Raw genomic sequence first — 13,786 nt, 5'->3', positions numbered from 1 at the left:
GAGGCTGAGATAGGAGAATGGCTTAAACCCGGGAGGCGGAGCTTGCAGTGTGCTGAGATCCGGCCACTGCACTCCAGCCTGGGCGATAGAGCCAGACTCCGTCTCGAAAAACAAACAAACAAACAAAAAAAAACAAAAATTAGCCAGGCAGGGTGGTGGGCGCCTGTAGTCTCAGCTACTGGGAAGGCTGAGACAGGATAATCACTTGAACCCGGGAGGCGGATATTGCAGTGAGCCGAGATCATGCCACTGCACTTCAGCCCGGGCAACGAGAGTGAAACTCCGTCTCAAAAAACAAAATAAAATAAAATGTATTTTTATTTTTAAATTTTTTCCTCTCCCCGCAAGGGAGGACCTTTATATATAAAGCCTTGACAAGACGCCAGCATGCTGCACTTCGTCCATTATGTGTTCTCTTCAATGTGTATTGAGTTGTGAAACTCTGAACAGGACCCTGGATCACCTTTCAGAAATTGTATCAATTTTTCAACTCACTTTTCGTCTTCCTCCTTTTTCCAATTCTGGGTTGAGATGACTTCCATTCATTTCTTCTCTAATTGACGGCTTTCTGGCCTCTCCATTGGAGGAGGGGAAGCGCCACATGCTGTTCTGGGAAGAAATTGTTGAGTGTTTTCCACTTTAACCTTGCAATGGAATCAGTAAGGAGCTGGAAAATGTCCCTTCTGTTGGTCTTGGCGGCCTTTTCCAGTTGCCAGTTGTCATGGCCTCTTTGTGGGTGTTTTCTGCAGTAGAATCCTCCTTGGGGTTTCTCCGCATTTTGAGCACTTTTGCTATTTCTTCTCTACCGAACTCACGCATCCGCCAGTGGAGATACACGCTTTCCCTCCCTCTGGGGATATTGCCGTACATAATTCCCAGTTCTCCACCCGCCAGTTCCCCCTAGTCTGTGGGGGATTTCGGGGTGTGGAATCGCTGACGGGAGGAGTTAGCTCGGGCGGGAGCATTGTGGGCTGGGTGAGATCTGGCCCGCCGTTCGGTCCTCAGTTTGGGAAGCACCGCGGGACCAAGGCCCAGGTTTCCGCTAGGATCTTGTGAGGAACCCCTTGGGCCGCCAGACTGGCGCAGCCAGCTGCGGGAGCCGGGGAGCCGGCGCGTGAGTTCGGGGGTGCAGGGGCTGTAGGGGCCGCCAGGGTGGGGCGGAGGGCGCTGCGGCTGGGGTCCGTTTGCTCTGGGAGCGCCGGGACTCGGACGGCCGCCAGGGAGCGCTGCGGCCTCCCGCTCGCCCGCCCCCCGGTAGGCGGGGCCGCGCTCTCCCTGCAGCCGCCGCCGCAGCCGCCGCCTGGGCCGCTCCGTGTCCCCGGTGGAGCCACCGCCGCCGCCGCCGGGAGCTCGATGCGGACGGAGCCCGGGCCGGGCCATGGGGATCCTCAGCATCACGGACCAGGTCAGCCCTCCTGCCCTTCCCCGCTTCCTCCTTCCAGGGCTCCGCGCTACCGCCACGCGAGCCCGGGGATGTGCGGCCTAGGCTGGGCCCGAGCCCGGGGCTCCCGCAGCTCCCGCCCCGCCCCATGCCGCGCTCCCCTCAACCGAGCCGGTGTCCTTGGGGACCTGGCAACCGGAGGAGGCACCGCGGGAGCCCGCTCCAGCCAGAATCCCCAGAGTGGAGCCCCTCCACGGACGCCCCCCCCCTCAAACCTGGGTGCTCCCCCACCCCCACCCCCACACCGGTTCCGCTCCGGCTCCAGCCCGCTCTCAGATTGCCGGTTCTCCCTGCAGCCGCCCCTGGTCCAGGCCATCTTTAGCCGAGATGTGGAGGAAGTGCGTTCCCTACTCTCGCAGAAGGAGAACATCAATGTGCTGGTGAGTTGGGAGCAGGGAGGATGGCGAGACCGGAATCCTGGCTCCCGTGTTCTGGACCCCTCCCCACCGGTGGGGCGGCTCCGTGTCTCCTCTGCTCAGATGAGGCCGCAGTTCTTTCCATCCTGGAGTGAAAGCCTACTCTGCATTTGGGGATGGAGAGCAGGTCAGGCTTGCAGCCCAGATCACTTGGGCTGGGGATGCCCAGGAACGTTGTTCTCTTCTGAACCTCCGGAGTCTGCAGCGCCCCCACCCCTTCTGGAAAAAGGAGCCGGCTTCTCAGCCCATTGGCCCTGACTCCACCCTCCCTAGGTGCTTGCCTTTGACTCCCAGTACTGGGACTTAGGACCCTGCAGAAACTATGGGAAGAGGTTGTGGGGAAGGGCCTGGAGCTCTGAGGCTTGGGCTGGGGTGCTTGATAGCCCCCTCACCCCGCGCCCACAGTCCCTCCTCTTTTTTGCCTTCCTAGGACCAAGAGAGGCGAACTCCATTGCATGCTGCTGCCTACGTAGGCGATGTCCCCATCCTCCAGTTGCTACTGATGTCAGGTGAAAGTGGGGAGCTGGAAGGTGTGGCACATAGGGAGGGAAGGGAGGGGAGGAGTCTTTTTTGATATTCAAGGATTGCTCTCCCGGGCTTGGTCCAGGCAAGGCTCCAGCTCCATTCAGATTTCCTGGCCTGATTACTGGCTTCCTTCATACCCCCTCCTCACCTTCCATCAAAATAGGAAATTATATCCCCACAGGTGCTAATGTCAATGCTAAGGACACACTGTGGCTGACCCCTCTTCATCGTGCTGCTGCCTCCCGAAACGAGGTATGCGCCCCCACCTTCTTTTACCCTTTCAAAAAGGATGAGTTGCTTAAAGGTGGAAGTTAAGGGTCAAGGAGCCTCAGTCCTCAGCCCTACAAGCTGTTCTACCCCAGGTAGTGAGGAGATCAAATCTTGGCCCCTCCCTCCTACCCCTAGAACTGGCTGGTAAGGGGGCTGAGTGCTGCCAGCTGATGTGACTCAGGGAGAGCTTAACACTGGGCTGGCAGACTGCGGGGGCCCTGCTGCCAGGCCTGAGTGACTCATCCCTCCCTGGGGGGCCACCTTAAGTCTGATCCCCCTCTGGGCACTGAGATTTCTTTCCTTGTGATGGGGGATGGGTATAGTAATCTGTTGCATCCTTGGCCCTCAAGTAGCTTGAAAGTTGACAGCACAGGGGCCAAACATATTTCATCAGTTGGGTCCTTTGCCCTATTCCCATCAGCCCTGCAGACAGGGAAAGGGGGACCTCCTCCTCAGTTCATCACTTCCCTGGCTCCAGCTACCAGGGGGAGGGGCCGAGGCCAGTGGGAATGAGGTAGGTGGTGGTTAGGAGGGGCATGTTAGCTCGGGTTTTGCAAAGGAACCGGTATCTGTTTGCTTACTGAGATACTGAAAATAATTTTGGTGCCTATGAGAAGGCTAAAGAGGGTGTTCAGGGCAAGGTGCAGCAAGAGCATTTAGTTTTCCTAGAAGTGGTGGGGGGTTGGGATGTGTGGATCTCCATGTGTAGATTTGTTTGAGAATGGATGTATGTGTGAGTGAAGATTTTCATGGTCTAAGTTGGCGAGTCAGGTGGCTTGAAGAAGAGCAAAGGGTCCTTGTTTTACTCAGCAAGGTAAGGAAGAGCTCAAGTTCTAAGAAGATCCAGAAGATGGGAAGTAGGTATTGAGAGGCTAGGGATGTTGGAAAAATGAGAAGAGACTCTGTGCTGGGGAAGACGGGGCGGTAGATGCTCTGCTGACCTATTCCTCCTTCCATTTCCTGTTGTTTTACCTCCCGCTCCTACTCTCTCTTTTGTCCCCTGCCCCTCAACAGAAGGTGCTGGGGCTGCTGCTGGCACATTCAGCAGATGTGAATGCCCGGGACAAGTTGTGGCAGACACCACTGCATGTGGCTGCTGCCAACCGGGCCACCAAGTGTGCTGAGGCTCTGGCACCCCTGTTGAGCAGCCTCAACGTGGCTGACAGGAGCGGGCGCAGTGCTCTGCACCATGCAGTGCATAGTGGGCATCTTGAGGTGAGGACTGTTCCCATCCAGGCCCAGCTGGGGCTTTCCCTTTTCTTACCTTCCTACTCACCTTTCCCTGCTTCTGGGCCTTCAAGCCTGAAGGAGAAGCAGCCCAGAAGGTTATATAAACACTAAAACTCAAGCGCTAAATGAATGGTCAGACTAGATTAAAATTCTTAACTTGGACTTCAGGAGGTTGATAAAACCTTGGATTTTGCTTAGAAAATATCTAAGCAAAATTTTTGCTTACACGCCTTTCTGAAGAGAGTCCGTGTCTTTCAGCACATTTGCAAAGACAAGAGTTTAAGAACCACCAAATCACCTGAAGAGACTCCCTTGTTTCCCTCAAAGTTCCAAATCTCTCCAGTATATCCTCCTTAGTGCCTGCTTCTGCTGTTCCCTCAAGTCTTCCAGGTTGTTTTGCTCATGGAAAAAGGCATTAGGCTGCCTCAGCCTTTTCAGGAGATGAGGCCTCTGCTCTTAGGTAGGTTGAGGGCACGAATCTGGCTCTGAACAGGTGTCTTTCATATCCTGATACAGACGGTGAACCTGCTCCTCAACAAGGGAGCCAGCCTGAATGTCTGTGACAAAAAGGAGCGGCAGCCTCTACACTGGGCAGCTTTTCTAGGTGAGAGAGAATACACGGGAAAATCAGAAATTTAACATTTAGGATTCCTAGAGCAGGGATATGGGGTTGCAGCCTTTGAAGAGAGGAGTGCCGGGCCTTAGAGTTTATCTTCTACTTCCTTTAGAGTGTCTTCTCTTTTCTCAGGGCACTTGGAGGTCCTGAAACTGCTGGTGGCCCGGGGAGCAGACCTCGGCTGCAAGGACCGCAAGGGCTATGGGCTGCTCCATACAGCTGCTGCCAGTGGCCAGATTGAAGTGGTGAAGTACCTGCTTCGGATGGGAGCGGAGGTCAGGGCTTTGAGCTCTGGGGTTGGGGACTATGGTCAGTGAGTAGGAGATTATAGAGTCTGTTATGGAGATATGAGATATTGGGTTGTTGGTGTAGTTTTGGGAGGTTGAAAGGGCGTGGTAGAGAGGGTCTGAATAATGCTTACCTTAGCCATAGTACCCTGAGTACCTTAGTACCTTGGGTCAGAAACCCCAGAGGAACTGAGGCAGTCATTGGATTTCTGGGATCTGTAGGCTACATGTGCTGGCTTCTACTTTGTTTAAACTGATACCGCCTTACTCTCACTGCTGAATATCCAGATCGATGAGCCCAACGCTTTTGGAAACACAGCTTTGCACATCGCCTGCTACCTGGGCCAGGATGCTGTGGCTATTGAGCTGGTGAATGCCGGAGCCAATGTCAACCAGCCGAATGACAAGGGCTTCACACCACTGCATGTGGCTGCAGTCTCCACCAATGGCGCTCTCTGCTTGGAGCTATTGGTTAATAATGGGGCTGACGTCAACTACCAGGTGCCTGAAGGGATAAGGCTTAGACCAGTGGGGAGCGAAACCTGGCTCTAGGGGTCCTGACTGTATCTGGATAACTCTCGTGGAATTATCCACTTGCTTCCTGGGGTAATCAGACCTTGCCAGGGACTCAGGAAAGAGTGGGCTAAGAAGGTGCCATATGACCCTTTTGTCCTTAGAGATATGTCCTTGGAAGGAGATAGGGCATTCTCTGTGCTTTGCACTGGAAAAAAACAAAAACAAAAACCCACCATGTTTCCACAGAGCAAAGAAGGGAAAAGTCCTCTGCACATGGCTGCAATCCATGGCCGTTTCACACGCTCCCAGATCCTCATCCAGAATGGTATGGACCTGGGAGACTTTGTGCTCTCATCCCTTCCTCCCCCAAGGAACTCATTTCTAGAATCTCCCTAACTTCCTTCTCCTACCCTCTTCCAGTAGGATAGGCCCTTGGAACTCTGACCAAGGGACCTGTGGAAATGGCCCTGCTCTGCCCTGCTCAGTCTCCTAAGGCCTAGAAACAGGATAAAACATGTAGAATCCTGGGCCTGGCACCTGATGCATAGTAGGCACTCAAATCGTGGCTAGCTCGCGAGAGTGGTCTTAAGCCTGAGGTCCGCCTGAGCTTGTGTGTGTGTGTATCCCCTCACAGGCAGTGAGATTGATTGTGCCGACAAATTTGGGAACACGCCACTGCATGTGGCTGCTCGCTACGGACACGAGCTGCTCATCAGCACCCTCATGACCAATGGCGCAGATACCGCCCGGTGAGTCAGGGCCCTGACTCCACTTCTGGGCTGCCCAGATCTGCATAGACTGCTCACATCAACCATGGAGTCACAGAGAAGCTTGCCAAAGGGCACCTTGGAGAACCTCCTTCCCTGACTCTAGGGTAGTGGTGGGTCAAAGAAGAGGTCTTACTTGGTCCCTCCTTGACCCAAGGACTGAGTTCCTCAACTTGTCTCTAGGCGTGGCATCCATGACATGTTCCCCCTGCACTTAGCTGTTCTCTTTGGATTCTCTGACTGTTGTCGTAAGCTTCTTTCCTCAGGTATGTGCTGATGGGCTGGGGATTGGCAGGTGTAGAGGGGAGCAAAGGCCTTTCCCTCCCTGCTGAACACTCTCAGATGTGACCTGTGGCTGTTCTGTGCCTCCAGGTCAGTTGTACAGCATTGTGTCTTCACTCAGCAACGAGCATGTGCTTTCAGCTGGGTTTGACATCAATACACCTGACAACCTTGGCCGTACCTGTCTTCATGCTGCTGCTTCTGGAGGGTGAGTTTTTCTTTCTCCCATCCTTTGAGCAGGGAGCTGGGCAAAGGTCTGGGCCTGTCATTCTTGCCTGCCTAGATCTATTCCCCCTCTCACAATGAGAGCAGTCACAGCAGAAAGGGCTTGCTAGTTCCATCCCTCCTTAGCCCCACCCTGGGCCTGTGGCTTCCCTTTGAGGCTGTAACTCTCTTAACACATCTTTCTTTTAGGAATGTTGAATGTCTTAATTTGCTGTTGAGCAGTGGAGCTGACTTAAGGAGGAGGGACAAATTTGGCAGGTATGCTGATATGCAGGGGTAAACATAGGGAATGTCTGATTAGAGAAACATGGTAGAGGGAGGAAGGGTTGAGATTGGAGAGTTAAATAAGGAGAATGTTATGAAGCAGCATTTAACTGCACATCTGATTACATTCAGATCTGTCTCTGATTCTCTTCCCCACCCTCCTTCACTTCTTCCTCAGGACACCACTGCACTATGCAGCTGCTAACGGTAGCTACCAGTGTGCAGTAACATTGGTAACTGCTGGGGCAGGTGTCAACGAGGCCGACTGTAAAGGCTGCTCTCCCCTCCACTACGCTGCCGCTTCCGACACTTACAGGAGGTGAGGCTACCAGTCTGGTCCTTCTCAGTCCCATTCACCTCCCTAAGCCTGGCCCTGACTTTCTCTCTCTCCTCCCCAGAGCGGAACCCCACACACCTTCCAGCCATGATGCCGAAGAGGACGAGCCACTGAAGGAGTCCCGCAGGAAGGAGGCCTTCTTGTGAGTAGCAGAGAGGGCCCCTGGGATGTGCTTTCCCACCCATGCAAGCTCTGGCCCTGCTGTCCTCCTGCCTACTCTGAACCTCCACCCTACACTGCTGCTGTACTGCTGGTCAGCCAGCAGTGTGTCTTGAGCTCTCTGGGTTTAGTCCATAGTGGGCAAAGACAAAAAGTATGAGATTGAAACTTCGGAGCTTCAGGGAAAAAAAACCCAGAAGTATGAGACACAGTTCCTTCCCTAAAGGAACAAAATGGATGTTTTTTTTTTTTTTTTTTTTTTTTTTTTTTTGGAGACAGTCTCACTCTGTTGCCCATGCTAGAATGCAGTGGCACGATCTCAGCTTACCGTGCCCAGCCAGTCTTCTTGAGAGGATTAGAAAAGCTAAATGTACAAAATAATTTGTTTATTCCACAAGCATTAACTGAATATTTACTTACTAGTTTCCAAGTACTATGCTAGATACTAAGGATAAAAGATGAGGCTGAGTGTGGTGGCTCAAGCCTGTAATCCTAGCACTTTGGGAGGCTGAGGTAGGCCGATAGCCTGAAGTTAGGAGTTCAAGACCAGCCTGACCAACATGGCGAAATCCTGTCTCTACTAAAAATACAAAAATTAACCAGGTATGGTAGCGCACACCTATAATCCCAGCTACTCAGGAGGCTGAAGCAGGAGAGTTGCTTGAACCAGGGAGGTGGAGGTTGTGAGCCGAGATCACGCCACTGCACTCCAGCCTGGGCAACCGAACAAGACTCTCTCTCAAAAAAAATTAAAATTAAAAATAGGCCAGATGCGATGGCTCACGCCTGTAATCCCAGCACTTTGGGAGGCCAATCGCAGCACTTTGCGTGGGGGTAACCCCAGGCAGATCATCTGAGGTCAGGAGTTCGAGACCAGCCTGACCAACGTGGTGAAACCCCCATCTCTACTAAAAATACAAAAATTAGCCGGTCATGGTGGCAGGCACCTGTAATCCCAGATATTCAGGTGGCTGAGGCAGGAGAATCACTTGAACCAGGGAGGTGGAGGTTGCAGTGAGTCAAGATCATGCCAGTCCACTCAACCTGGGTGACAGAATGAGACTCTGTCTCTGAAAAAATAAATAAATAAATAAAAATTTTAAAAGGAAGAATTGTCCCAAATTTCTGTCTTTTGAAAGCTAGTAATCTGTTGGGAAAGATAAAAGGACACTTGGGTATACTAATGTTAAGATGATTTAATGACAGGAGAAACTAGGTTTAGGGTATGTGAGAACTCCCTGTACTATCTTCACAATTTTTCTTCTTCTTTTTTTTAAATTAATTTATTTTGTAGGACAGGAATCTCTCTGTGTTGCCCACACTGGTCCCGAACTCCTGGGCTCAAGCAATCCTCCTGCCTCAGACTCCCAAAGTGCTGGAATTACAGATGTGAGCCACCACACCCAGCCCACAATTTTTCTATAAATCTAATAATATTCTAAAACAAAAAGTTTATTTTTTGCTGGGCACGGTGGCACATGCATGTATTCCCAGCTACGCAGGAGGCAGGTGCAGGTAAGGCAAGAGGATCGTGCAAACCCAGGAGTTTGAGGCTATAGTGCAGTATGATCATGCCTATGAATAGCCACTGCACCCCAGCCTGGGCAGCATAGTGAGACCCCATCTCTAAAAAAAAAAACCCCACAAAAATCAGCTAGGCACAGTGACTCGTGCCTGTAATCCCAGCACTGAGGTGGGAGGATTGCTCGACCCCAGGAGTATGAGACCAGCCTGGCTAACACATAATGAGAACCCATCTCTATTTTATTAAATTTAATTAATTAATTTATTTATTTGAGATGGAGTCTTGCTCTGTCACCCAGGCTGGAGTGCAGTTGCACAATCTCGGCTCACTGCAACCTCTGCATTCTGGGTTCAAGTGATTCTCCTGCCTCTGCTTCCCGAGTAGCTGAGATTACAGGTGCCTACCACCATGCCCAGCTAATTTTTTTTTTTTTTTTTTTGAAGACCAAGTCTCACTCTGTTGCCCAGGCCGGAGTGCAGTGGCATGCTCTCGGCTCACTGCAGCCTCCACCTCCTGGGTTCTGGGTTCAAGCAATTCTGCTTTAGCCTCCTGAGTAGCTGGGACTACGGGTGCACGCTGCCACGCCTGGCTAATTTTTTGTATTTTAGTACAGATGGGGTTTTCACCATGTTGCCCAGGCTGATCTCAAACTCCTGAGCTCAGGTGATCCACCTGCCTTGGCCTCCCAAAGTGCTAGGATTGCAGGCGTGAGCCACCACGCCCAGCCTAATTTTTGTATTTTTCATAGAGAGAGGGTTTCACCATGTTGGCCAGGTTGGCCACAAACTCCTGACCGCAGGTGATCTGCCCACCTCAGCCTCCCAAAGTGCTGGGACTACAGGCGTGAGCCACTGAGCCAGGCCCCTGTCTCTATTTAAAGTAAATAAATTAAATAATTTTTTAAAAGATTTATTTATATATTTGTTTTGTTTTGTTTTGTTTTGTTTGAGACGGAGTCTCATTCTGTCGCTCAGGCTGGAGTACAGTGGCTCGATCTTGGTTCACCGTAAGCTCTGCCTCCCGGGTTCACGCCACTCTCCTGCCTCAGCCTCCCAAGTAGCTGGGACCACAGACGCACACCACCACGCCTGGCTAATTTTTTGTATTTTTAGTAGAGACGAGATTTCACCGTGTTAGCCAGGATGGTCTCGATCTCCTGACCTCGTGATCCACCCATCTTGGCCTCCCAAAGTGCTGGGATTACAGGCGTGAGCCACCCTGCCTGGCCTAGGATTTATTTTTTTAAAAAGGACACTAAAATCCAAGAGGCTCAGCTGTTACCTGCAGCAAGTTACTTCTCTATGCCTCAATTTCATCACCCACAGTAGGGATAAAAATAGTATCTACTTCATAGGATCTTTATGAGGATTAAATTATTTAATATACATGAAGTACTTAGAACTGTGCTTGACAGTAAGTGCTAAATACTTTATTATTATTACTACTACTACAACTACTACTAAGGTATGAGAAGGCTGCCAAGGGAGCACAGAGGAAGAGGTACCTTCCCCAGGGAAGGTTGGGAAAGGCCTCACAGAGGAGAGAAGCTAGGACTGAGTTTGAGATGAACAGGACTTACTCGGCTGGGCTGGGAGGAGAAAGCATCCTAGGGCAGGGGTCGGTGTGCCTGAAGGTGGGGAAAGCATGTCAGTCAGCAGAAGGTTGATAACTGAACATCATGCTTTAGGTTCTCTAGGAGAACGTTCAGAGGATAAAGGAGGGCATTGAAGCCAGAGGGGTTCAGGGCAGACTTTGAGAAGGTAAAGTAGGTCTGGAGCTAGGATTGAAGAATGGATAGGATTTAGAGAACCAACCTAGAGCTAAGGACCGGTGGCGGCCAGGTAGGCCTGGAGGGGTTCCCTTGATCCTCTCCTCTGGCCCTCCCAGGTCTGTGCCCTCCTGGGCTGGGCCTGTCCCTGCCTCATAGTCTACCCTTGGCTCCCCAGCTGTCTGGAGTTCTTACTGGATAACGGTGCAGACCCCTCCCTGCGGGACAGGCAGGGCTACACAGCTGTGCACTATGCAGCCGCCTATGGCAACAGACAGAACCTCGAACTGGTATGTGTTGGGGCTCGGCCTGCAGGAGGGGAGGCAGGGGCACAGGGTTTGTGGATTCCAAAACTAAGCGTGGTTCAATCAAATGTGGTCTTCAGATCCAGAGGCTTAGTGGGGATTACTGCGAGTCAGGGACTGGGGTACTTATCTTAGGAGTTCCAGAGTCTCAGCACCTACTTTCCTGTCCATTGCAGCTCTTAGAAATGTCCTTTAACTGCCTGGAGGATGTGGAGAGCACCATTCCAGTCAGCCCTTTGCACTTAGCTGTGAGTCCCATGTCTTTTTCTTTTGCCTCCCTTGTCCTGCCTGTTCCCAGGCCCTAACAAAGGTGCCAGCACTTGTGAAGTTATCCTTGCTTCTGCCTTTTTGTGGGAGAGAGGATAAACACAGTGCAGGGTAGGAAGCCTTGAGGGGCCCAAGGAGCTTGTCGAGGACTAAGACCTTGAGCTTCCCATGGACCCCAAGAGCAGAGAAGGGGAAGGGAAGAGCAGGGAAGGTCCCGAGCTGTGTGCACTGGTTGCCTGCACCCCTCCAGGCCTACAACGGTCACTGTGAAGCCTTGAAGACACTGGCAGAGACGCTGGTGAATCTGGACGTAAGGGACCACAAGGGCCGGACCGCACTCTTCCTGGCCACGGAGCGCGGCTCTACTGAGTGTGTGGAGGTGCTTACGGCCCATGGTGCCTCTGCCCTCATCAAGGAGCGCAAGCGCAAGTGGACGCCCCTGCACGCTGCTGGTTAGTGCCCACTTTAGGCTGCTGCCTTACCCTTGCCATGCCAGATCCCTCCTGGATGGGAATGGGGCTGGAAAGTGGAGTAGGGTGAGGAGAATGGAGACTTCAAGCCCTGATTCATAGCTTCCTATCCTCAGAGATTTCTCTGTGGCCCAGGTCTTCCTGTAACATTGACCCCAAGTCCTTTAGGCTTGACCTCGCCTCCCTTCTTCCTCTTGGCCCTGCCCTGACGCGGGGTCCCTTTCCCCTAGCTGCCTCTGGCCACACTGACTCCCTGCACTTGCTGATCGACAGTGGGGAACGAGCTGACATCACAGATGTCATGGATGCCTATGGACAGTGAGTGTGGGCCAGGGTGGGGTGCAGGTTTTCCAGTCCTTGTGGGATCCTCACTCCTCCTCCTGCCCCTCTGTAGGACCCCACTGATGCTGGCCATCATGAATGGCCATGTGGACTGTGTACATCTGCTGCTAGAGAAAGGATCCACAGCTGATGCTGCTGACCTCCGGGGCCGCACCGCCCTCCACCGCGGGGTGAGTGAGCTTCTGGGGGGGATTGTTTGCATGTGGGCCTCAGTGTGGGAGCACGGGACTCACCAGCAGTAGGGAATCCAATTGTCTAGGAGGCGAGCCAGGATTTTGTGCCCAGTCTCTTTTTTTTTTGGAGACAGGGTCTCACTCCCATTGCCCAGGTTGGAGTTCAGTGACACTATCACGGCTCACTGCAGCCTTGACTTCCTGGGTTCAGGTGATCCTCCCACTTCAGCCTCCTGAGTAGCTGAAACTATAGGCACATGCCACCATGCCCAGCTAATTTTTGTATTTTTTGTAGAGATGGGGATCTTACCATCTTGCCCAAACTGGTCTTGAACTCCTGGGCTCAAGTGATCCCCCAACCTTGGCCTCCTGAAGTGCTGGGATTACAGGTGCGAGCCACCAGGCCCATGCTGTGCCCAGGATCTTATTGAGCCTTGTGCTTGCTCCAGGATGAGTCCCTGACATCCCCAGCTGATTTCCCTGGTATCTGTGCTTTGTTTTATTATTATTATTATTGTTGTTATTATTATTTTTGAGACGGAGTCTTGCTCTGTTGCCCAGGCTGGAGTTCAGTGGCGTGATCTCGGCTCACTGCAACCTCTGTCTCCCGGGTTCAAGCGATTCTCCTGCCTCAACCTCCCGAGTAGTTGGGATGACACGCCCAGCTAATTTTTTTATTTTTAGTAGAGACCAAGTTTCTCTGTGTTAGCCAGGATGGTCTCAATCTCCTGATGATGAGATCCACCCGCCTTGGCCTCCCAAAGGGTTGGGATTACAGGCGTGAGCCATTGTGCCTGGCGATATCTGTGCTTTGTAATCACATACAACTGAGTGCTTACCACTCACTCTACTTGGGATACCCTGCTGGCCCCATCCCATCGCATAATGTCAGCACCACCTAGATCCTCTTCCGCGACCACCTGTCCTCAGCTGCCTCCTCCTCCCACAAGATTTTTTGATCCCTTAGTCTCCTTCTCTCTGTTTAGTCTTTCACTCCAGAGCTCCAGTATTAACTCTTAGTATCCTGAATGTTTATTGGCATAGAGAGAGTCAAGGAGGGAGATGTGGGTCTTTGACACTTAGAATCATTGTTGTAAAGGGCCGGGCGCGGTGACTCACGTCTGTAATCCCAGCACTTTGGAAGGCCAAGGCGGGTGGATCAGCTGAGGTCAGGAGTTCGAGACCAGCCTGGCCAACATGGTGAAACTTTGTCTCTACTAAAAATACAAAAATTAATTGGGCGTGGTGGTGCATGCCTATAATCCCAGCTACTCAGGAGGCTGAGACAGAATTGCTGGAACCCGGGAGGCAGAGGTTGCAGTGAGCCAAGATCACACCATTGCACTCCAGCCTGGGTGACAGAGTGAGACTCTTGTCTCAAAAAAAAAAAAAAATCATTGTTGTAAAGACAAGGATTGAGGCCAGGTGCAGTGGCTCGTGCCTGTAATCCCAGCAGTTTGGGAGGCCGAGGCAGGCGGATCACGAGGTCAGGAGATCAAGACCATCCTGGCTAACATGGTGAAACCCCATCTCTAGTAAAAATACAAAAAAATTAGCCGGGCATGGTGGCACCTGCCTGTAATCCCAGCTACTCGGGAGGC

At 52.2% G+C, this 13,786-nt stretch overlaps 1 protein-coding gene across 2 annotated transcripts in view; it reads left to right on the top strand.

Annotated features, from left to right (window-relative positions):
* The first annotated feature begins 1,262 nt into the window (after window positions 1-1,262).
* ANKRD52 (ankyrin repeat domain 52) overlaps window positions 1,263-13,786 on the top strand; it is a 20,538-nt gene continuing 8,014 nt past the window's right edge. Inside the window, exons 1-20 of one of the 2 annotated variants that reach the window (XM_003906601.3) lie at window positions 1,263-1,405; window positions 1,738-1,821; window positions 2,288-2,366; window positions 2,564-2,634; window positions 3,667-3,867; window positions 4,399-4,486; window positions 4,631-4,773; window positions 5,074-5,286; window positions 5,548-5,626; window positions 5,936-6,050; window positions 6,252-6,334; window positions 6,441-6,558; window positions 6,765-6,833; window positions 7,018-7,158; window positions 7,238-7,318; window positions 10,807-10,918; window positions 11,110-11,181; window positions 11,451-11,652; window positions 11,901-11,988; window positions 12,065-12,182. In XM_003906601.3, coding sequence (XP_003906650.3) covers window positions 1,379-1,405; window positions 1,738-1,821; window positions 2,288-2,366; window positions 2,564-2,634; window positions 3,667-3,867; window positions 4,399-4,486; window positions 4,631-4,773; window positions 5,074-5,286; window positions 5,548-5,626; window positions 5,936-6,050; window positions 6,252-6,334; window positions 6,441-6,558; window positions 6,765-6,833; window positions 7,018-7,158; window positions 7,238-7,318; window positions 10,807-10,918; window positions 11,110-11,181; window positions 11,451-11,652; window positions 11,901-11,988; window positions 12,065-12,182 — 2,184 coding nt within the window. In that variant the 5' untranslated portion in view covers window positions 1,263-1,378. The other variant, XM_021922507.2, reaches the window with a different exon arrangement.

The sequence above is a fragment of the Papio anubis genome, chromosome 9 (genome assembly GCF_008728515.1).
Source record: "Papio anubis isolate 15944 chromosome 9, Panubis1.0, whole genome shotgun sequence".
NCBI lineage: Eukaryota > Metazoa > Chordata > Mammalia > Primates > Cercopithecidae > Papio > Papio anubis.
The sequence above is the reverse complement of the archived record's forward strand: the minus strand, read 5'-3'. Positions and strand labels throughout refer to the sequence as shown.